Source organism: Acinonyx jubatus, chromosome B2 (genome assembly GCF_027475565.1).
Source record: "Acinonyx jubatus isolate Ajub_Pintada_27869175 chromosome B2, VMU_Ajub_asm_v1.0, whole genome shotgun sequence".
In the NCBI taxonomy this organism is placed as follows: Eukaryota; Metazoa; Chordata; class Mammalia; order Carnivora; family Felidae; genus Acinonyx; species Acinonyx jubatus.
The window spans coordinates 146871886-146895875 of record NC_069385.1 but is presented as its reverse complement, the minus strand read 5'-3'; the positions used below and the strand labels follow the sequence as shown (position 1 = coordinate 146895875).

The 23990-nt window shown below is 47.3% G+C and overlaps 4 protein-coding genes and 1 long non-coding RNA gene across 5 annotated transcripts in view; 3 read left to right on the top strand and 2 right to left on the bottom strand.

Moving 5' to 3' along the window:
• The first annotated feature begins 313 nt into the window (after positions 1–313).
• The window catches only part of LOC113593854 (uncharacterized), a 31306-nt gene continuing 7629 nt past the window's right edge, over positions 314–23990 (top strand). The window contains 2 exon segments of the mRNA XM_027040121.2: positions 314–618; positions 1286–1721. Coding sequence (XP_026895922.2) covers positions 333–618; positions 1286–1721 — 722 coding nt within the window. The 5' untranslated portion in view covers positions 314–332.
• On the top strand, positions 4971–5777 carry H1-5 (H1.5 linker histone, cluster member). Its single transcript, XM_027040114.2, has one exon. The coding sequence runs from the start codon at positions 5037–5039 to the stop codon at positions 5715–5717; it is 681 nt and encodes a 226-aa protein (XP_026895915.2). The 5' UTR covers positions 4971–5036; the 3' UTR covers positions 5718–5777.
• On the bottom strand, positions 6196–6661 carry LOC106976326 (histone H2A type 1-E). The gene has a single exon (XM_027040126.2). The coding sequence runs from the start codon at positions 6625–6627 to the stop codon at positions 6235–6237; it is 393 nt and encodes a 130-aa protein (XP_026895927.1). The 5' UTR covers positions 6628–6661; the 3' UTR covers positions 6196–6234.
• Positions 6713–12726, top strand: LOC128315749 (uncharacterized). Its single transcript, XR_008298817.1, has 2 exons — positions 6713–7219; positions 8664–12726. It is a non-coding gene; the product is annotated as an uncharacterized LOC128315749 (long non-coding RNA).
• Positions 19819–23888, bottom strand: LOC106976313 (histone H2B type 1-K). Its single transcript, XM_053223316.1, has 2 exons — positions 23388–23888; positions 19819–19837 (listed from the first exon to the last, which is right to left on the bottom strand). Exon 1 carries the CDS (start codon positions 23789–23791, stop codon positions 23411–23413), a length of 381 nt encoding a protein of 126 aa, XP_053079291.1. The 5' UTR covers positions 23792–23888; the 3' UTR covers positions 19819–19837; positions 23388–23410.

Sequence of the window (23990 nt, the reverse complement as noted above, 5' to 3'; positions counted from 1 at the left end):
CAATCGCAGCTCAGGAGAGTTCCACGCGAGCTCAGCTGCCCCGCCACGAGTCGCCACCTCGACCAGTGCTGAGCGACAGAAACAACAGCAAGACTTCACCCGGCCACCGAGGCCCAGGCAAGCGCAGAGAACCGCAGGAACTTTCCATTAGGCTCCTTTTTTTAACCAAGGACTGTAAGCACCGCCCCTCGCATTGATGCTGAAAACTCCGGCTGGGCTCGGTCGGAGAGCTCAACGGGCGGATACTATGGGTCGGCGGTGTTCCCAAACAGGTCCGACAGAGGAGTATATAAACTCCTACCTCGGCGAGTAATAGTGTTTGTTCCGGAAACATGTCTGGACGCGGCAAGGGCGGGAAGGGCCTAGGCAAGGGGGGCGCCAAGCGCCACCGCAAGGTGCTGCGCGACAACATCCAGGGCATCACCAAGCCCGCCATCCGGCGGCTGGCCCGGCGCGGCGGCGTGAAGCGCATCTCCGGCCTCATCTACGAGGAGACCCGCGGGGTGCTCAAGGTGTTCCTGGAGAACGTGATCCGGGACGCCGTCACCTACACGGAGCACGCCAAGCGCAAGACGGTCACGGCCATGGACGTGGTGTACGCGCTCAAGCGCCAGGGCCGCACCCTCTATGGCTTCGGGGGCTAAGATGACCTTAAATCGTCGCACCTATTGTTCAAAAGGCCCTTCTAAGGGCCACCCACGAAATCTGTTAAGGAGCTGTAGACCCCTTTATTGACTTAACTGAGCGCCGTACCATGAATGCCCTTAGCTTGGGTTAGGACCCATCAGACCTGAAACTAAAGTGTGCCTGAAATATCCGCGCGTCTCTGCACTCGGTCCCCGGTGTGTCCATCACAAAGTGGCTAAGCGTCCGGTCATGCCGAGTCTTTACTGTCAAAAGCAGGTTTGTACTGAAAGCCGAACTAATTTACCATACATCGTCCGAGGGGCAACTGGACGATCGTGGTAAACGGCGATTCTCTTCGTCTGGGAGTTCTGGCTTAGAACGCATTGCCAGGACGTGCAAACCACGTCAGTCCCGCCAATTGACTTCATTTAAAGTAGATGCATTTTTACCAGGAATGCAATCATGACGCTTTTTAAATTCGTGAAATGCACTTTGGGATTCTCAATACAACATGGTAAGGGATGCTCATGCAACCTAGAAGTTTTTTGAAAAGGCCGACATTTTCTTTGTGCATCATCACAGAGATCGGCGGGCGAGGCGGGAAGACGCTTCCGGTCCTCAATGGATTGAACCAAGTGAATTCTGGAGGCGGGACGAGGCTGGGCGGGGCGGGCGCCTACTGTCCAATCAGGATTCGAGGGTCGCTATAAGTACTGGGACCCGTGTTCTTGATCCCGCAGTGCTGAGTAGCTAGACCTAGTTGTCATGGCTCGCACGAAGCAGACGGCGCGCAAGTCGACGGGCGGCAAGGCCCCGCGCAAGCAGCTGGCCACCAAGGCGGCCCGCAAGAGCGCGCCGGCCACCGGCGGCGTCAAGAAGCCGCACCGCTACCGGCCCGGCACGGTGGCCCTGCGCGAGATCCGCCGCTACCAGAAGTCCACCGAGCTGCTGATCCGCAAGCTGCCGTTCCAGCGGCTGGTGCGCGAGATCGCGCAGGACTTCAAGACCGACCTGCGCTTCCAGAGCTCGGCCGTGATGGCGCTGCAGGAGGCGTGCGAGGCCTACCTGGTGGGGCTTTTCGAGGACACCAACCTGTGCGCCATCCACGCCAAGCGCGTCACCATCATGCCCAAGGACATCCAGCTGGCGCGCCGCATCCGTGGGGAGCGGGCATAAAGCTTTGTAGCGTTCTCCGTACACCCTCCCCCAAAGGCTCTTTTCAGAGCCCCTTCATTCTCACCAGAAAAGAGCTGTTAAACTTGTAGGGGATATACGGTAGGCTCGGAACAACACGGGGCGCTTTCCAATAGCTCCTGGGCCACACCAGGCGTGTGCACCCGAAGACTGCAGGAGGTGGCTGTGCTGTGCATCGGGAGGTTTCGCACTGGCTGACCCCTCCTGGTATTTAGCACAAAGGAGCTGTTTGAATATATTGAAACGAACCAGCCATCCTAGAAATGAGCTGTTCTGGGCCACGTGAAGTGATTGAAGGAAAGAAAGTTTTAAAGTTGAGTTCAGGTTTCTGTGCATTGTGCAGTTGGCAAGAACCGCTTATTTACTTTTGCCAAGTGACCCCCAGTGCTTTTACATCAGGAATGGGCCTCAATTTGCTTCTCTTACTCGGAGACACAGAACATGTAGTACCCTCCGTGCTTAAAAAGGTTTCAACGTGATGTTTGACAAGAATAGTCTCTTCGGTTTTACCCATGTATGTGATTGTGGAAAATGGGCCGACAATGACCTACATATTCTGACCTGGAGGCTGTCCTGAGTTCTCAGGAGCTCTAAAAAGCATAAGGTATTTCCTTGTTTTAAAATTGTGCTTCTCCGTGTGAAGTTGGGTTGTGAGGATTTTTGGGGTTTTTTTTCAAAAGGAATCAGACGTAACTAAGATTTTAAAGCTGTTACTAGTTTCCACAAAAATAATGGGTTTCCTAATAAATTTGTTGTGTCTATTAAATTTGTCCAATTACTTTGTTTTTTAAAAGACCTTGTGCTTTTCACATAGGACTATAATTGTTTGTTTTGATTACAAATCCTAATTCCCATGAGGTTGCAGTTCTTCTCGAGTGTTCTCAGACTGGTCAGCCATCTGGGCCTTATATTCTTTCCCGTATTTGGGGTTTGCCCTTCCAGAGAGGCTGACATCCCAGCTACAGGCTCCTAAAACTTTTTGGAATGTCGGGGAATTGACGAGAAAGACCGTTCTGAAAAAAAAAAAAAAAAAAAAGGAAAAAGAAAAAGGCCATTCTGACCTGCGGGCCAGAGGAGTTTAGAAATTCTTTCGTGGCTCTTAGTTTTAGAGACTACTTGATGTTATCTCTTACAAGCGTCAAAGATTGATTTCTCCTCACCCTTTCTAGGATTTTTCCCATCATAATAGAGCTGAGGACATATATTGCTTACAGAGCTTGTGGTCCAGGTTCAAACCTTAAAACTGCCAATGACTAGCCATATAACTTCTGGCAGGTACTCATCCTTGCCCTGGGTCTCTATAGCTGTAAACTGTGGCAAATAAGACTGTAGAGCAATCTTAGATTACTTCCTGGCACTTAGTGAATGCTCAGTGAATGTTAGCCCTTGTTAATTACGCCTCTCTTAAGCATAGAGGTTTGGGTTTCCCCCACCCTAGATCTTCTGAAAGTTTTGTGGTTGAAGTGGTGGAAAATGCTTGCTTAAAACATTTTTGTTAATATCCCTTCTTTAGTTCTTGATGTGCATTGTTCTGAAAAAAGGCAGGCTTGTAGCAATATCCCATAATCTGTGTCTGTGTGGATGAGTCCAAAACATAGCAAAATGGCCAGATAGCAAATATTCTGGCCTTTTCAGGCCAAATATTGTCTCCGGCTTTTTTTTTTTTTCTTAACACAATTAAAAAATCTAAAAAGCACTCTTAACTTGAGAGCAACAGAAAACGACACGGTCCCGATTTGGCCTTAAGTTGGCTACAGGTTCAACTCCAGGAGCTCTTTGGGGAGAAATACGTTGGCAACTTTAAACTTCCCTAAAGTTTGTCACAGGGAAGAACTAGGTGAGTGTTGATTGCAGTAGAGATTCTAATCATTAGACCTCCCTTCTCATCCAGGCCAGTCACAAAATCCTATCCATTCCCCACCTCACCCTCCTCCCAAACAAATAAGCAAACATATCCTCCCTCCGTTCCAACCTCAAGGTTACTGCCTCAGTTCTCTTGGATGCTAATGTATTCCTGAATTCTTCTGAACCTCTATAACTTGCAGTCCCTCAATTCCCACCCTTCTCATAGTTGATAGTCAACAATTTCTCTGAAATACAGGTCTGCCTTTGCTCAAACACACAAAAATGCCCACATTGATGTCTCCTGGCTGCTTACAGAAGAGGGTATTCCTGACAGTGTACTTTATTAAATGTTGATGGAGATATGGGGTTTGAATGAGAGCACTGGGGAGAGCACCTTGGAAACCGGACAAAGTCCCATGTCATCTACACAGTCTGTACTTTTGAGGACTACTGGAACCCCTTGAATATTTTCAGCAGGTTTGAGTTTTTCCTAAAGCACATTATCCGGGCAAGGCAATTTTTGTACTTATTATCATGGATTTGCCTAATACTAAAGAGAGAAAGGATCTCGATAAAAAAACAAAACAAAACAAAACACACTCAATTTAAGTTTGAATTTGAATCCAGGTCATTGGATCCTGAAGCCAAAGTCATTCCTCTTCCTCCCGCTGCAAGGTAGACGTCATTCTGGCTACTGAACATCTCCAAGCTGCAAAAGGCATTCTCTAGAGATATTGTCACCTGCAAAATCCTAGGAAGCAGAACTGGTTTTGAAAGTGGGGTGTGTGGGGTGTATGTGGTGAATTTGGGGCTGCAGGCAACTGTCTGCGCTGCCCCTGTGTTACTTGCTACAGTTGGAAACAAAGTTTATGTCCAAACCAAGGAAACCTGGGTCTTCCTCTAGCAAAAAATCAAAGGCCGAACCTAGGGACAAAGCTTTTGAAAAAATCTCCACTTGATAGTTCCTAGAAACTTATTGCAACTTGCAACAAACTAGCACAATGCCTTAAACCCAGTGAATATACGTGAAAAGCTGAAAAGATTTTTAAAAATATCTTTCATCTGTTGCGCAGGACTCCTGAAAACACAAGCCAGCATGTGAACCTGGAGGCTGCTTTCCTCCTTTACAGCTTCAAAGCGTCAAATACTGTACAATTATTTTCAGCATTTAATCAAATTTGGGGGGCTAACAAACACAGTTCTGGAGTCCAACCGCGAAGGGCGGCTGCCTGAGGGCAGTGGATTGGACGCTCCACCAATCACAGAGCGCCACCGGCTTATATAAGCGCCTGGCCGGAGTCGGGCGGCATTGCACGACTTGCTCTTTGGATTTTGAGTCTCTCTTCCTCTCGCAGTTCCTGCCTCTGGCCATGTCGGAAACCGCGCCTGCCGAGACGGCTGCCCCGGCGCCGGTGGAGAAGTCACCTGCCAAGAAGAAGGCGACCAAGAAAGCTGCGGGCGGTGGCGCGGCGAAACGCAAGGCCACCGGCCCCCCGGTGTCAGAGCTGATCACCAAGGCGGTCGCCGCCTCCAAGGAGCGCAACGGCCTCTCCCTGGCCGCGCTCAAGAAGGCGCTGGCGGCCGCCGGCTACGACGTGGAGAAGAACAACAGCCGCATCAAGCTGGGCCTCAAGAGCCTGGTGAGCAAGGGCACCCTGGTGCAGACCAAGGGCACCGGCGCCTCGGGCTCGTTCAAGCTCAACAAGAAGGCGGCCTCCGGGGAGGCCAAGCCTAAAGCCAAGAAGGCGGGCGCGGCGAAGGCCAAGAAGCCCTCTGGGGCCACCCCCAAGAAGCCAAAGAAGGCTGCGGGAGCCAAGAAGGCGGTGAAGAAAACTCCGAAGAAGGCGAAGAAGCCCGCGGCTGCCGGGGTCAAGAAGGTGGCCAAGAGCCCCAAGAAGGCCAAGGCCGCCGCCAAGCCCAAGAAGGCGGCGAAGAGCCCAGCCAAGCCCAAGGCTGTGAAGCCGAAGGCGGCCAAGCCCAAAGCCGCCAAGCCCAAGGCAGCGAAGCCCAAGGCTGCCAAGGCGAAGAAAGCGGCCCCGAAAAAGAAGTAGGAAGTTGGCTTTTGAGAAGGCAGCAAAACCCCAAAGGCTCTTTTCAGAGCCACCCAGAGATTTCTGAAAACAGCTGTACGCTCAGGTCGAACCCTTATTCTTGAACAATAGCGTCAGCCAACACTGCGGGTTAAGTTAAACCCTGCATCTGCTCCCCTTTTCCCTTTTCAGTTTCTCGATTTCACTTGCAAAGAACGAGTGGGGGACTGAATTTCATTCAGGCCCTTGTGTGGATTACTTAATGGATCGCCCGTAGGGGCTGTACTTGCAGCGTCTAAAAATGTTACAAAAGGAAAGTAGGTTTGCCTTTTTAAAAAGCCCGCGCAACATCCCTAATTGGTTCTTTTCCTGGTTATCCTTGCAGGCAGGAGGATCTTGATTGGTACACGTATTGAGCGCAGATGGGCTGGGCTTTAAATAAAGTTCAGACCCTTAACTACTGTCCCAGCTCTTTCCCGGAAATAGTGAGTGGCTCTGAAAAGAGCCTTTGGTTTGTTTGCAAGTTGCTAGGGAGACCTTATTTGCCCTTGGCCTTGTGGTGGCTCTCGGTCTTCTTGGGCAGCAGCACGGCCTGGATGTTGGGCAGGACGCCGCCCTGCGCGATGGTCACGCGGCCCAGCAGCTTGTTGAGCTCCTCGTCGTTGCGGATGGCCAGCTGCAGGTGGCGCGGGATGATGCGCGTCTTCTTGTTGTCGCGGGCCGCGTTGCCCGCCAGCTCCAGGATCTCGGCCGTCAGGTACTCCAGCACGGCCGCCAGGTACACCGGCGCGCCGGCCCCCACCCGCTCGGCGTAGTTGCCCTTGCGGAGCAGGCGGTGCACGCGGCCCACCGGGAACTGCAGCCCGGCCCGCGACGAGCGCGTCTTGGCCTTGGCGCGAGCCTTGCCGCCCTGCTTCCCGCGTCCGGACATAACGACAAGAAGCAATTCACCAGGGACTAGAAAGTGGGTGTGCAGGATGGGACACAGCTTCACTACTTATAGTCCTCACGCGGCGCCAAAATAAAGCTGTCCCATTGGCTAAAATTCCAGTCTTATTTTAGCCAATGGAATCCTGGCTTTTCAAATACACTTATTTTGATTGGATACAACCACATGATGCCCTCTAGAATTTACCACCAATTAGACACCCAGTTTGTTTAATTTTCTTCGCGTGAGAAGCTGTGCATAAAGAGAACCTAGAGACCCTCAGTTTTTCTCCAGTCTTTCGGCTTGGGGGGCGGGGGTGGTTCCTGTGCTGCGTAACAAGACCAGTCAAGGCTAACAAGCTGTGAACAGAGGCACGTAGAGCCCCCTTCTCATTTTCTCTCTTATTCTCAAGCCCTTCAGCAACTACTCCCGGCCCTGCCTGAGCCAGCCAAGTCCGCTCCCGCCCCGAAGGAGGGCTCCAAGGAGGCGGTGACCAAGGCGCCGAAGGACAGCAAGAGGCGCAAGCGCAGCCGCCGGGAGATCGCGCCCCCCGCCCCCGCCCCCGCCCCGTGTACGTGTACAAGGTGCCTCCAAGGTAGGGGTCAGACGCCCCCACGGGCTTTCTTTCACAGCCATCTACGCTTTCCAAAACCACTAGTGCCCATTTTATCCCGATTTAGAGGTAGGCAAATGCAATTTTTAATCTGAAGGCTTTGGTCCGTGCTTCTTAATTTGTGCAAAAGCTACATTTTGGCTTTGTGTTTCCAATAAGATCTAAAGTTGTTGTTTTTTTATTCTCACAAACATCAGACACCCCAAAATGATTTCATTGTATTTCACTTAACATCTAAATTCTCACACCAAGAATCACTCGTTCGGTTAATTAGTGAGAAAATTTTAAATTATGACGAGAAGAAAGAATATCTTTCAGCTTCTAGTGAAAATCTTAACTGGCTGAACATCTATTTCTCTCCCCTTACGGAATACCACCGTTTATCAGTATCTCCCCTGTCCCCCCTCACCCTTCCCATTGGAAGGCTCTGAATCACATAAATTGGTTTAAAGGAAACTTACCAAGTGACAGTCCCTTTAACATTCCTTACGGTCAATGCTGAGTACGGACCTTTCTGCTACCTCTCATTGTAGGCCTACGTTTTCACCAAGTAACCTAAATGGTGTTGGGATAAAGATGGGGACAGAGAGGAAAATGAGAACCTAAATTAATCACCTCCGTTCCCCCCTTAAGGATGAGGATTGCTAATCCAGGCACTACTTTCAGACTTGAATTTTTCTAGGGGTCACTTTTTGCATGTTTTCCTGGGTATACCTTCCAAGGAACACCTTACTCCACCCCATTTTTCCTAGTGAAGTTCCAGAAAGGTGCATACTGAGCCTGCCTCCTTTATCTCACATTGTAATGCCCTCTTTTCTGGAACCCGTGTCTGTTCGTTGTGATTTTCACGTAGGCAACTCCCATTTTACGGCAACATACATATTTTATGAGAAATAGTTATAGTTTTCCAGAATAACAAAATTCAGGAAGAAGAGTGGAATTGTGTTTACATTTTGGAAATATCTTTCATTTCTGGCTTAATAGAAGACAGCTAGATTCATGTACAGTATTTGTTTCTGCAGTCAATCCATTGCAATATGATTGTCAAATGAAAATGAGAGTGGAAAAGTTAAGTAAGTTTCAGTATTACACAAGTAAATTTAGTCTCACACACCCACCAGAAGGGTCTCAGAGACCCCCGTGTGTCCCCAGATCATATTTTGAGAATCACTGCCTTTAAGACAAGAAGACATTTCATTTGTTTATTTCATAACCGTCCTGTTGGCGGTAGCATTGGGGATACCCTTGGCAGCAGCTGATACACAGAATAATTTGAGAAGGCCTTGTGAATCGGTCTGCATGCCCAATGATGGCTGTCATTAAAATGAAATCCGCTCTCCTGAAATGAAATTTCAGTGAATAAAAAGGCAGGGAGCTCTTTTTTTAGCCTTGATCTGTACAGCGTTTTCATTTTTTCCTTAACTAGGCTCCACGCCCATTGCGGGGCTTGAACTCCTGACCCTGAGATTGAGTCACATGCTGTACCAACTGAGTGAGCCAGGTGCCAGTTTGTTTAATTTTAATTCTCCAATTAGCACGGTTTAAACATGATTCTTTCATACTTTCTTGCCTCCCCTCTCTTTTTACTGTTACTGTTAGTCCAGACATCTAAGATCGGCCTTACTTTCAGTCAGTAATGTCTTGGACGCATTAACTCAAAACTTGTAATCACTACCTCTTCCAGGGCTTCTGGTGAATAAAGAGAGACCAAAATCTCCACTCTAGGGCTTACGTTGGGTGGTTAGTTCTCTGTGACCACTGGCGCACCTGCCTGACTCCAGAGCCTCAAGAACACTTCAGTGGCAGATGCTGTTTTCAAAGGCCAAGTGCATATTACACTCTTCTCTGACAGTCCTTTATCTTGGTCCAGAATTTGTTTTTTTTTTTTTAACTCTAACTCACTTTTCTTCCTGAGCTAATTGCTTCATTCTTCTCTGCCAATATAAGACATCACCTTATCAAGGTTAATTTACCAGATTTGGGGTCTCAATCTAAATAAAGAGTTTCAAAAAACAATATAATTACAAATTTTAGAAAAGACACAATGGACTCCTATCCAGGTATGTGTTAAAATACTCATGGGGCGCCTGGGTGCTCAGATGGTTGAGCATCGGACTTTGACTCAGGTCATGATCTCACGGTCTGAGTTCGAGCACCGTGCTGACAGCTCAGAACCTGGAGCCTGCTTCAGATTCCGTGTCTCCCTCTCTCTCTGCCCCTCCCCTGCCCGTGCTCTGTCTCTCTGGCTCTCAAAAATAAATAAACATAGACAAAGTTTTGTAAAGAATACTCATAATAAATTAGTAATTTTAATATTCCACCTTGAACTTCTGAAAGAATTAATATAGTCCACAGAATAAATATGAGGATGCTATCCGTGTGCTCTCTCTGCACATGTAGCCCCAAATGGTTCTCCCAGTCATTATCAGCTCCATGCCACTTCTTTGAAAAGAATACGAAGTTTTAATTTTTCTAACATTCTTACCCCAAGAGAGTACTAAAAAAATAAGGGGTCAGCAATTGTCCAGTTTCTGATTATTCCATTAATTCCATTAGATACAATATAAATGAAAAAATATAAAAATGTGTTATGTATAATTTTGTTTTAGGGTGTGTACGTATATATGTATGTGTATAGTGTATTTGGGCTTACAGAGTATATAGCTAAGATGTCAGGATTGCATCTATCTGTATTTTCCATCTCACTGCTGTTCTGTGCTGGGAGCATGAAATAATCAAAAACCAGATAGCCAACGCTTTTGAATTTTTTGGAATCCCCTTGGAGTAAAAGCATTGGAGAAATTAAAATAGAATTTACTTTAGCATGTGTATAAATAATACATTCATGTATGTGACATACATGAACAAATACATATATACATATACATGTACACACACTCATGGTATAATTATTTTAGTTGCACGCAGTATTAAGTTTCAGTTGCTTGGAGACAAATATGAATAATTGTATTTGGCCAAATACAAATGTATTAACACTTGCAGGATACCTTAACGTTCTATTACTTTATTTTCAAGATGTGAGTTTAACATGTTGGTGGTGGAATTAAATTAAAAAGCTACAGAACAATCACATTAATATCAAGAATTGTTTTTTAATTTTGTTTAATGTTTACTTATTTTTGAGATGAAGAGAGAGACAGAGTGTGAGAAGGGGAGGGGCAGAGAGAGAGGGAGACTCAGAATCCAAAGCAGGCTCCAGGCTCTGAGCTGTCAGCACAGAGCCCGACGCGGGTCTTGAACTCAGGAACAATGAGATGGTGACCTGAGCCAAGTCGGACTCTTAACCAACTGAGCCACCCAGGTGCCCCAAGAATTAATTTTAAAAATCCAGTGTTACATTTATACAATGCTACCCCTCAAATTTGAGTGCAATAATTTTTTATAGTTCCATGTTCTCAAAATACATTCACAAGAACCAACTAGTAAAAAACACTAGTATGTTTGGATTAGAACATGTTTTAGGTACAACTCCATATTCACATCATATGCACGTATTTCTAATATTAATTGGGGTGTACTTCATATTTGTTTTTCTCATACATAAATGCAGGAACTTTCAAAAGTTACCATTATTGAACATTTTTGTGCAACACCCGAATATTTGCATGAAAAGTCCATGCCTATATTCTCAATTGTTTGTTCTGTATTATTTTCACAATTAAAGCAGATGTGATATAAAGTTTTATTTTTTTTTTTAATGTTTATTCTGAGAGAGCATGCACGCATGAGTGGGGGAGGGGCAGAGAGAGAAAGAGAATCTCAAGCAGGTTCCACGCTGAGCACAGAGCCCTACACAGGGCCCCATCTCACAAACTGTGAGATCATGATCTGAGCCCAAATCAAGAGTCAGATACTTAACCAACTGAGCCACCCAGGCACCCCAAAAATCATTTAAAAAAAATTAAAACACTCAAAAAACACTGGTGGATATTTTTCTTCATTCTAAGCATCTCAGGAAATCTCTGGGAATTATTTTGTCTCTTATGTTTTGTTCCAGTGCATTAAAATTTTTCTTTTAAAGTCACCACTAGTATAAAAATTCAGAAATCTGAAATTGTAAGTCATCTAGCAAAGGTATTATAATATGGTTTCCAAAAAGATGTCTGAAGCTATTCAACTTTGAATGTGAGGTCTCAGGCAAAGATTCAGACTAGCTTCTCTTTTCACCCATCTCAAGGCCATCGCCTTTGAGAGACTTCTCATGGCTGGTCAGTCATTTATTTCTTGGCATATTCCAAATTAATCATATTAAATTGTCTCTATATTTTCATAGGCAATTTGAACAGATGGGAAATTTTGCCTCAAGTGATCAATCGGCAGAATAGTATTTTTTTTTCTGTCCTTGAGTGACAAGCTTATAAATATACAAGAAGTACGTCCACAACTTCTATGTTACTTTATCTTTGACTTTTTGTTTTTATTTTTTTATTATTTAAAAAAAAAGGTTTTTCTTTTCACATTTATGTTTGAGAGACAAAGAGAGACAGAGCATGAGCGGGGGAGGGGCAGAGAGAGAGGGCGACACAGAATCCGAAGCGGGCTCCGGGCTCTGAGCTGTCGGCACAGAGCCCGACGCGGGGCTGCAACCCACGAATCCCAAGATCGTGACCTGAGCCGAAGTCGGACCCTCAACCGCCTGAGTCAGCCAGGCGCCCCTCAAAGTCCACAGTTTACATCAGTTTCACTCTCAGTGGATAATGGTATGTATCCATCATTATGGCACACAGTGTTTTCACTGCCCTCAAAATCCTCTGTGCTCCCTCCACATACTCATCCCTTCCCTCCCCTCAGCCCCTGGAAACCAGTGATCATTTTACTATCTTTATAATTTTACCTTTTCCGTAACGCTGTATTGGCTTCTTTCACTCCGTAATATGCATTTTAGGTCCCTGCACGTCTTTTCCCGGCTCGTCAGCTCATTTCCTTTTAGCGCTGAGTGATAGCGTTGTCTGGCTGCACCAGTTTGCTCATCCAGTCACTTACCAAAGGACGTCTCGGTTGCTTCCGAGTTTTGCCAGTTCTGAAGAAAGCTGCTGCTACATGCGCCTGAGTGCAGGTTTTGTGTGACACGTTTTCAACTCCTTTGGGTAAATACCAAAGAAGGCGATTGCAGGATTATGTGGAAAGCGTATGTATGGTTTTGTAAGACTTGACCAAACTCTCTTCCGGGATGGAAGACCCTTTTCCATTTTGCACTCCCACCAGCAGCGACCGACGGTTCACCTTGCTCCACGTCCTTGTCAGCATTTGGTGTTCTCAGCGTTCCAGATTTTGACCTTTCTAATTGCTGTGCGGTGGTGTTATCTTTGCCTTTTATTTTTTTAAGTTTTTATTTCTTTTTTTGCCGGAGTCCAGCTCCGGCAGGTCCAGGGGTTCCCGAAGGATGAACGGCGTCGGCGAAAAAGTGAAAATAAAACTAAAATAGAAATAAAAATAAAAAACTAAAATAAAAATGGACACAGACAACAGCAGTGTGTTGAACTGGCCCATTTTTTGTAGTAAACGTGGCATTATGTTTGCTAGTGATTTCCTGGTAGCATACGTCATCTATCTAACATTACCTAATTTTGAAAATGTTCCTATGTATAAAGGGCCTTTAAGAAATAACATGGTGATTTTCCCCTAACTTTCCCGCATACCCTTTGAGTATAGATTAATTTCTTACATTATTCCGTTATGCATCTGCGTTTATCTATAATCTACAAAGCATTCGCTTTGCTGTTCTCGTGAAAGGCCCTCCATTTCTCAACACCTCAAGTGGAACAGTTACAGGGACATGACCTCCTAACCACATGAGTCCAGAAGAACAATGTGTCTGCCTCGGTCCGAGGTGCCAGAAAGGGGCCGAAAAAGCCTTAGAAACCCATGCCTCATACATTCTCAGAGAGACAATGCACCTAGGAACCAATGAACCGACTAGGTTCAGTCATCATCTGGAATGCCTCCGGAGGGGGCCAGGTGGGCCTAGGGGTTGAAGTCACCTGTGCCCAGAGATACACTCCTTAGTTGCCGGAGTGGGGCTTTCAAATCCATATGTCTCTCCTTCACAGGCCCTCTTTGCCGGCAAACGTATGAGGCTATCCTTCCGGTACGAAGAGGAGTCTCCATAGGGAATGGCGAGGGCTAAACGTAAGGCCCCGCAATTTCTTGCGGAACCTTATTTTCTTCCCTAATGGTTCTTTTCCCAGGGGGCCTGCTGAGGGCAATTCCCCGACAGACAATACCCCAGGTAGTTTTAAGGCCAAATTACCTAAAAGCGGGAGTACAAGAAGCTTCACTGTCGGCAGGGCCGCCCTGCAGTCACCAATCCGTCCACAGCCCGGGCCCTGCCACTCAGACTGGGTTAGCTTGGCTTCCAGCAATTTATTTTGAGAGAGAGAGAAAGAGAGCACGAATGGGGGAGGGGCAGAGAGAGAGGGAGAGAGAGAGTCCCAAGCAAGCTCTGTGCTATCAATCAGCACAGAGTCCAGCTCGGGGCTCAAACTAACAAACCGTGAAATCATGAGCTGAAATCAAGAGTCAGACATTTAAGCAACTGTACCACCCGGGTGCCCCTAACTTTTTTATAGTGATGGTAATCTATAACGTTACTTCATTGTTACTACTTTCATGAGAAGTTTACTCTAGTTTTCAAATAATCAAAAGTAATTTCTTTTTTGAGAGAGTGCAAGCAAGGGAGGGGCAGAGAGAGAGGGAGCACAGAGCCTGATACGGGGCTCGATCTCCCAACCACGAAATCACGACCTGAACCTAAACTAAGAGTTGGACGCTCGACCAACTGAGCCACCCAGGTGCCCCTCAGATGTTTTGTTTTTTTTTTTTTATAAAGCTCTGCAAAGTTTCCCAGGCTTGTCTGTAAATCTGTTATTCTACTGACTTTATACTGCTTGAAAAGGCTCTAAAATTTAATTTCTCCTCTTACGGATTCCTTTATGCAAAATTCACGGATGTTATATAGGAAAATTTTCCTCTGCTTCTGGATCTTAGCGGTAATGTTCCTAACAATCTTGTCAAAAGACAGAAGGCTTTTGATTTTGTTGAAATGTATTTGATGGACTAAGGTGAAGCCACAGCACAAAGAAACCTGGAGCAGAGACACACATTATTGATGACGCCCTACATGCCGGAGGGAAACTTAAAGATCGTCTTGTTAAACCCTCCTCTAATTTACAGTTGAGCAATCGGAAACGAGACAGGTCAAATGGCAAGCCCTCTAGCACGCCAGAACTCAGGTCTGTGGGATTCCTTTCCAGTGCCTGTGCGTGTGTGCGTGTGTGTGTGTGCGGGCATGTGTGCACAGACGATTCAGGAAAAGCACGAGCTGGAGAGGAAAGAAAGCATGACTCATCCATCCGGCATGTATTTACCGTTATATGCCAGGGATTACGCCCACAAATGACATGGATTGTAACACACATTTACTTTTAAAAATTAGTAATTTTATTATAAAAGACAAGTATGCTTTTAATTAGTAACATAGAGGCAAAAACCTTTAAGATGTCATAAGAATGGGTAAATAGGAAACAGGGCATACGATGTTCAGTAGAGATCGTAGGGGCGAAAGAGTCCAGAGCTATTCTTGCACTAAATATATGAGATGCTAGATACTTGGAACTCACGCACACCAGACTCGTGTCAGTCGGTAATCATGAGGCCTGAAGTCAGCCCCACTCTGGGGACACCAGGAGTCTGGGAACAAAAATAAAGCCTGTGGCTGTTGAGCAGACTCCTGGGCGAGCTTCCGTGGGGCCAGGCGCCGGCCCTGCATCTGCCCCGCGGGCTGATGCTCGGAGAGAACAGACAGACGAGAGTCACACACACTTGAATCAGGTAGCTGGCTCGGCCCACTCGTACACTGAACCTCTCTCTTCCCCTCTGCTGCTTGCTGGGTTTCTAACTGATTTAAGTAAGGCACTGTGGTGAGAGCGCTGAAACGCAGTCTGAGTCTTTCTGTGCCGTGCCCTCCATGGGAGATCGCCGGGACCTCGAGGTAATTTCTTGCCTGATACCAGTGAGACTGCCCGGTCCTAGCCACGGAGGGGGGTCATTGGGAGGGAGGCGGCAAGAAGGAACGTGCGGGAGCATTCCGGGCAGAGGGAGAGGTAGTGCGAAGGCTGGAGGGGCCAGGGAGGCTGGGGCAGAGGAGGCCAGCTGGACACTGGGGATCGGAGGCCCGAGGCAGCCCTGGGCCGGAGCACCTGACCCCTCAGAGACCAGGGTAAGGGCTCGGAAGTGTTGAAGCTGACCTGACGAAGTCCCAGGGATCTCTGGGCTGCTGGGGGGATGCAGGGGCCAGGGGCTGGGAGCATTCAGCAGGTGGAAGCTCTTCAGTGGCCAGGACAGAGGAGGTGGGGCGTGGAATAGGATGGTGGAGGGGGCAGAGTGAGGGACTCGGGGTCTGCTTCCGTTCATCCCTCAGTCACGGCGGAGGGGGCCTTCCTCCCCAGTCTTCTCCCTCTGCACACTTCCGCCGGAGTAGACCTCTCTAAAATGTCACTTGCCTCGTTAATAACGCTTTTCACAATAATGCTTATTTCTACACAAATGAATCCAGACTAGTTATCCTTGGGACCGTGTGGCTTGAGCCCTGAATGCTGGGGTTTGCTTTGAAGAATTTGCCCATTCTGTTCCACCTCCCTTAGAACACACCATACCAGATCATGATTCGGGAATCAGATAGCTCACGTATAAAGCTCCTTCTGTTGTTGTACATCATGATCTCTGTCCTTTAGGACAGTGACCATGTTTTTGCTTTTGTTTTTTTTTTAAGTTTATTTATTTTGAGAGAGACCATGCAAGCAGGGGAGAGGCAGAGAGGGAGCGAATCCCAAGCAGGCTCCACACTGTCAGCGCAGAGACTGACATGGGGCTCAAACTCACACACTGAGAGACCATGCCCTGAGCTGAAGTCAAGAGTCAGATGCTTAACTGACTGAGCCACCCAGACGCCCCTGATGGTGTGTTGTTTTTTTTTTTATCACCTGCTTCTCCAAGGACACAATAATAATTGATCCTCTTTCTCCAAAGGGGGACCCCTTTCTCTCTTCAGTTCTCTTTGCCCCCCAAAGACACACACATTTATTTTCATTTCTTTCCTTCTAGGCTTGTACAACACGTCTGTGAGAAGGACGAGAAAACCAAGTCAAGTCTGAGGTTTGGGGATCGCTGTCCCAGCACCAGCAGCTCCCATGTGCCTCGTCTTTCCCAGAGCGTGTTCTCACTCGATGTCTATTATGCTTCCAGCAAGGTAGGGGGGGCTCCCTCAGCGTCTCTGACAGATTTTACAGAGAGACGACTTGCTGACCTATCGGGTGCATACGTATCAGGTGGCCAGGGGAGGGAGGCTTCTGAGGCATCTACAAGGAGGTGACTGTTGTAAAGGCCAACCCAGGAGGCGGCTGTGGGGAGTCCATTCCCTCCGGGGTCACCATGCCTCTGCGCCACATTTCGAGGAGAGCTGAGTTCCTGTATGTTCTTAGGGTCGAGGGTACATAGAGGAGCTCCAGTATCACAGTGGGCCCCGCACAGGTGGCCCCCCACCTGTGTTTCAGTGTCCCGCTTGTTTATTCTCTTCCGGCTGAAGCTGAATGTCAGTGTCAGTGCTGCTGCCTTCGTTCAAAGCCGGCGGGCTGGCGCACCCACAGACAAAGCTGTCCACCTCGTCTCACGCTTGTGCTTACTCCCATGTCCAGGGTCAGCTTCTGGGAACCATTCAGCTAGACACGTGGACCTTCTGGCTTACCCAGGGCTGACGCCTCTCCAGGTCTTCTGCGAACCGATCTATCAGCACTGCCGACTGTTTCTGGGGGTACCCTAGCATCTCGGAAGCCTCCCAGCAGCTCTCTCCTTTAACATTGCCATGCTGTAGCCTGTGCGATCAAAGTCACCAGGGTCTGCATTCCCGCAGAGCAGTAGTGGCCCTTCGGGAGCACGCTAGGAACGAGGCAGACCGGATTTAGGCTGTCCCAGTGACTGGGGGGAGGTGCACCCCTGACAGGAGCGGACGGGCTGCTGGGTGTCCTATGAAGAACGGAGTCAGGGGACACGAGACTTCCAAGTGTCTCCGGAAATCTGAAGGTTCGGGACCTGTTGTGGATCAAGCCCAGAACCCGGAAGCACGAGGTCTTTGCCCACGTGTTTGTGTGTAGTTTAGGGGACACTGAAGTTTCCGACAAATCCGGATTGTGTTGTTCCTTTCACATGCTCATGTCCCCCAAGAATCATTGGTGTTTACAAAAAGAAAAAAAAAAGTCGCCTCACTGAGAGTTAAGTCTCTTTTCAGTGTTTGAACACCCGAGTCAACCCTACAAGGTCTTTGTGGCTCCAGGATGATTCTACACACAGGTTCTGTGAGGACTGTTGTGTCAACCTGACAGGGCCGTGCACTACCCAGATACTGGATCAGACATTATTCTGGGTATTTCTGTCAAGGGGGTTTTGGATGACAGCAACATTTAAATTGGTAGACTTAAGGGGCTCCTGGGTGACTCAGTCGGTTAAGCATCCGACTTCGGCTCAGGTCATGATCTCGCGGTTCATGCATTTGAGCTCAGCGTCCAGCTCTGTGCTGACAGCTCGGAGCCCGGAGCCTCCTTCATTTTTTTTTTTTTTTAATTTTTTTTCAACGTTTTTAATTTATTTTTGGGACAGAGAGAGACAGAGCATGAACGGGGGAGGGCCAGAGAGAGAGGGAGACACAGAATCGGAAACAGGCTCCAGGCTCCGAGCCATCAGCCCAGAGCCTGACGCGGGGCTCGAACTCACGGACCGCGAGATCGTGACCTGGCTGAAGTCGGACGCTTAACCAACTGCGCCACCCAGGCGCCCCAACCCGGAGCCTCCTTCAGATTGTGTGTCTCCCTCTCTCTCTCTCTCTCTCTGCCCCTCCCCTGCTAGCACTCTGTCTCTCAAAAATGAATAATAAACCATTAGAAAAATTAAAAATAAATTGGTAGACTTAATTTGTAAACAGATTGTTCTCCCTGATGTGGGTGGGCCACATTCAATCAGTTGAAATCAGGAAAAGGAACAAAAAGGCTGTCCCTCCCTTGACTAAGAATTACTCATGTCTGGCTGCTTTTGAGCTGGGATATTGGCTTCTTCCTGCCTTTGGACTCAGACTGAAACATGGGCTCTGCCTGGGTGTCAAACCTGCGGGTCTTCAGGCTGGAACAGCATGGCCTCCCTGGGTCTCCCAGTTCCTGACTCACCCGGCAGCTCTCGGGCCTTGTCAGCCTCCCCAGTCACAGGAGCCGGGTCCTTGTAAGAAACGTCTTAATATATATACACATCCATCCTACTGGTTTCACTGCTCACCAGTACAGGTGCAAATACTCAACTACTTCTCTATGTGTTTTTGTGTAGGACGCAAGCATTCATGTTGAAGTCATCTCCTTTATTGTTAAAATAACTGTCTTTTATTTCATTTTTATATAATAGTTACACTGTTTCATGACCTTTAGAAATTATGCATGCGTTTAAGTGTTATTACCTAAGAATTTAACTTTAGGCTGGAAAAAGGGGCCACTAAAAATAGATATAAAAGGGGAGCCCGGGGAATGACACACATGAGAACCACTGCCTTTCATAAATGAAGTCCAGGAAATGTAACCTGTTTATTAAGCTACACGAGCCCAGACCTCACGGCGTGCGCATCCTCTCCTCCCCCTGGCCTCAGCAGCCCTGGCCTGGAGTCTCTGCCCTGGTGCCTTGAAATTTAAAGGTTCTCCCCAGGGGTGGCTCAGTCCATTAAGTGTCCGACTTTGGCTCAGGTCGTGATCTCACGGTTCGTGAGTTCAAGCCCCGTATGTTTGGGGCTCTCTGCTCTCAGCACAGAGCCTGCTTCTGTCCCCTCTTTCTGCCCCTCCCCTGCTCACATTCTTTTCCTCAAAAACAAATAAATATCTATACATATGAGGTTCTCCCCAAATTAATATCCTTGGGATTCCAGTGTTCCCTTACAGCTTTTCATAATTTCTCCCTCAAAATGATGTAAGCACAGACCTTTGGCTGAGGCACTTATTTGGTTCTTCTTTCTGTCACTGGGATTCTTGCACACCTGCAGGGGTGGGGTCCTCGTCCCGTAGTCTACCCGACCCCCTTCCTAGTACTTGTTAGGCCCTCAGTCAACTCGTTTAAGCTGAAGCAGTCCTAGTCAGTCGTGATGCCAGGAATACTTACACGTATGTTCAACGCTGTAGGAGTTGAGAGAAAGTTCTTAACCCTATTCAAGTCTGGAAAATAATTTCCTTGTGCGTTTTGTTAACTTGTTTTGTGTTTTAATACCGCATGTCTGCTTTTCTCGTGAAACCTCCCAAGAGGCAGAATAGGTGACATCAGAAAAGGCGAGCTTCTGAAACAGAAGCTCAATAGAAGTTGAAAGCAATTAGGAAGCAGCCGGGGCACCTGGATGGCTCAGTCGGTTGAACATCTGACTTGGTTTCCGTTCAGGTCATGATCTCGCTGTTCGTGGGATCCAGCCTCGAGTTGGGCTCTGAGATGACAGTGCGGAGCCTGCTTGGGATTCTCGCTCTCTCTCTCTCTGCCCTTTCCCCGCTTGCACGCTCTTTCTTTCTCTCTCTAAATAAATAAATAAATGTAAAAAAATAAGCCTTAAAAGAAAAGGTATTAGGAAGCAGATAAACGAGCCATCTGCAGAAACAATACACATTTAAAGGGGTTTGGACAGTTGTGGGTGAGGAGATGCTTCCATATCCAGGAACCTAACAGGTGCCTAAGGGAAGTTGTGGTCAAATTAATGTCATGTGCCCGATACAATGTCCTAACTGAGGGCTGGTAAACTGCATGAAATCTAGGAAGGAGTGAGAAAAAAAAAAAAAAAAAGGGTTAAGCTTTTGTCAGTACATTTTGTTCAACCTGGAAGGAAGTTTTCAATGAAGAAAACATGAATTTCTCTAGGCTGGACAAAGGCCATTTTCAGGTAATGTAACTTGGGGAAAAGCCTCTCCTTTAGGATAAGATTCTCTCATCTGTTTTTTATGTTCCAATCTGTCCCTTTGTGCTCTAAAAGTTGTTCTTTAGAGACAAGATGATAAAAAGTATTACTTGGGGCACATCACGTGGATCACTGAAGATACCAGCTAGTCTGGTGTAAGACAGTGAAGTGACATTCAGATTGGGATGAGCTCAAGTCAATTTCCCCAAGACTGATCAGCAGTGCCATAAATTAATCAAGATACTTTGAACAACGAAGGGTTAGAGGCCTGGATCACCAAAGTGCAAATAACCCACAAAATCTAGCATTGGGTTCTTTATTTTTCTCTCCTTTCAGGAATTTCAAGTTTCTAAATGCTGAAGTGCAATGGACCCGATGTGTGAACCCTGTACAGAGGGACCACAAATGCCTTCTGTGTGCTCCTGTCCATTCTGCGCAGATTTCAGAATCCTCCTTCCCGGGTTCTTCAAAACATCTTTCCTGCTGACAGGTGCAAGTCATATCTACCTATTCCTATACCTGTACCCGTACCTATGCCATCCACACCCATCTCTACACACACACGTTCCCCAGGCCGAGGATCTATGTGGTAGATAACTTAATCCCTCTAAATCCTCTCATTTCCTCCCCTGGGTTTTATCTGCCGAGTCCCTCATGCTGTAAAACAGAAATACCAGAGTTTACTGCCAATTATCTGCACTAATGGATTAATGGACAGGACCAAAGGCATATGTGGTCTGAAAGTAGTGATGAAAATAACCAAATATATGGTAAATTCACTGTCACCAACTATCTTTTTTTCATTTTTTTTCATGTTTACTTATTTTTGAGAGAGAGAGAGCGTGAGTGGGGGAGGCCCAGAGAGGGTGACACAGAATCTGAAGCCCAACGTTAGGGCTCACACCCATGAACCACAAGATCATGACCTGAGCCAAAGTCGGACGCTTAACCAACCAAGCCACCCAGGCGCCCCTGTCATCAACTGTCTCGAAGGGCGATGGAAGGAGAAATGATACATAGACTTAAAAATATTTCTTTTCTAACAGAATTGAGGAAGGGATATACACACATACATACACATGAATACATAAAACATATACAGAACACACACACACACACATGCACACACACACACATGCACACACACACACATGTATAGGCCAGAGACCTGTCCCAAAGATTTTGAGAAGCTGAGTAGACAGAAAAGTTTACAGGAGCTGGAGGTGGGTTCTGGCTGAATTGTAGCCCACATCTTGAGTTTTCTGAATTCATCGGCCTTTTTTTTTTTTTAATTTTTTTTTTCAACGTTTATTTATTTTTGGGACAGAGAGAGACAGAGCATGAACGGGGGAGGGTCAGAGAGAGAGGGAGAGACAGAATCGGAAACAGGCTCCAGGCTCTGAGCCATCAGCCCAGAGCCGGACGCCGGGCTCGAACTCAGGGACCACGAGATCGAGACCTGGCTGAAGTCGGATGCTTAACCGACTGCGCCACCCAGGCGCCCCATCATCGGCCTTTTTAATAGCCTGTCAGTCTTTTTCTCCTACACCCTCAAAGAAACTAATTCTATCTACAGAAACCCTGTACTGTATTTAATTCTCATTCATAAGGTTTCCTCTAGGACACATGAGATGATGGGACCTTGATTTTTATGCAAGATTCTTTCCCTATTATATTTTTCAGTATAGCATTTGCTACATAAAGGGAGTATGTGTAACATACATCTTAAGTGTAAAACAAGTATCAAACACCCATGATGAACTTCTAGCACTAAATCTGGAATGTTGATAACAAGTTATTTACCTCAGTCACTGAGGTGTGCACTTCCTGATTTTTAAAAACTCGCACATGGAGCTCTTAAAGTTTTTTGAATCCTACACTTACACGTGCTTCTATAGAGGCTTAGATAATTATTTTCGAGTTCTATAGAGTGCTATCATAAATGAACCTCCTGAGATTTAGGTTTCTGAAATTTAACCAAGCACTGCTGTGTATCTTAATCTTTTTCCTGCTATGTGGACTCCTAGCGAGTGAATGTACCGCAATATACCTGTTTAGTCTTTTTGGCCATGAGTATGTGGCTGCATCTACTATTTTGCCACTAAGAATGGAGCCCGCTGCTCCACTCTTGTGTCTCCTGTTCAATGTGTGCAGAATATTCTCACGCAGACACCTGTGGGTGGAACTGAGTCACTGGAGTACTGACATTGGACAAAGGGCATTATCAAAAAGTTCAGCAAACCCAACTCAAATGTAGAAGTGTTTCCACCACCCCCTGCCAAGACCAAAATATTTTTAAATATGCCATTCCTAAGGCTTAAAGCGGAGAGAAGGATTTGTACTCCCTGAATCGGGGGTGAAGGAACAGCCTTCTCTGACTTTTCTCATTTTCTTTCCAAACGTCTTCCCATAGAAACAGGAAATGCAAGGCGCACAGAGAGAAAGAAAACATGGGATGGATTCTCCGACAGGAAAGGCAGGGAACAGAACCCAATCCCTCCCCTAAAGAGGAATTTCACTCAGAGAAACGAGGGAGTGAGTCCAGCAGCGGTTCCTCACGCCAAGCCACACGGCCCAGAATCACCCCAGTGAGGACAGACTACCACCGGGCAGCCGGCGGTAAAATTTAAACTCCGCGCGCTGCGCCCTGGTTGGCTGCCCAGACCAACGTGGCGACCGATGAACGGGGATCTTCCATTTCCTTCTGCTGCCTTTCTAACTTGCGAGTGGCGAATCCAAACCTGGGGGAGCAGAGCTGGCACCATCCCCAAAAGAAACAGTAGTGAATAAAAGGATGTGTGCGCTTCTCAGCACGTGCCCAGGGGCTTCGCTGTAAGGTGCGCCTGGGAGCTAAGGACAGAGCTTTGTGGTCATGGAATCTCCTGCCAGGCTGACGTGTTCAAAGCTGACCAGGTTTTGTTTGAGACAAAGGGTGCTTTCTTTCAGTAGGCTTGTCTGATCACGAATGTGATCCTTCCTGACCGAAACCCATAGAAATACGTCTCTGGAGTTATTTCAACTTGCTGTACACTGTAACTTCTAGCGAGACGAAAACACGAGACTCAGATACGGTTTCTTTACAGAAAACAAAGACCCAGTGTAAATAAGTGCCAGTTCCCTTTAGAAGACTGAGTGGCTCTGAAAAGAGCCTTTGGGGTGTGGACCGAGCCTTACCGATTGCTCTGCAGCCGGCGGGCTCACTTTGCGCTGGTGTACTTGGTGACGGCCTTGGTGCCCTCGGACACGGCGTGCTTGGCCAGCTCCCCGGGCAGCAGCAGGCGCACGGCCGTCTGGATCTCCCGGGACGTGATGGTCGAGCGCTTGTTGTAATGCGCCAGGCGCGACGCCTCGCCCGCGATGCGCTCGAAGATGTCGTTGACGAACGAGTTCATGATGCCCATGGCCTTGGACGAGATGCCCGTGTCGGGGTGCACCTGCTTCAGCACCTTGTACACGTACACCGAGTAGCTCTCCTTGCGGCTGCGCTTGCGCTTCTTGCCGTCCTTCTTCTGCGCCTTGGTCACCGCCTTCTTGGAGCCCTTCTTCGGGGCCGGGGCGGACTTGGCTGGCTCAGGCATGATCGGGAATCACTATTAAAGGACTTGAAAACAGAAAGAACGAGTACGAGGCTCTAAGTGTCCTTTTTATCCACAGCTTCTTAAACAAAGGAGGCACTGGACGAAATCCTGTAGCTAATTGGCGAGTTCTGCAAACGTCACGTATTAATTTCGTTCAATCAAAGCAAGTGTATTTGAAAACCAGCATCCCATTGGTTGC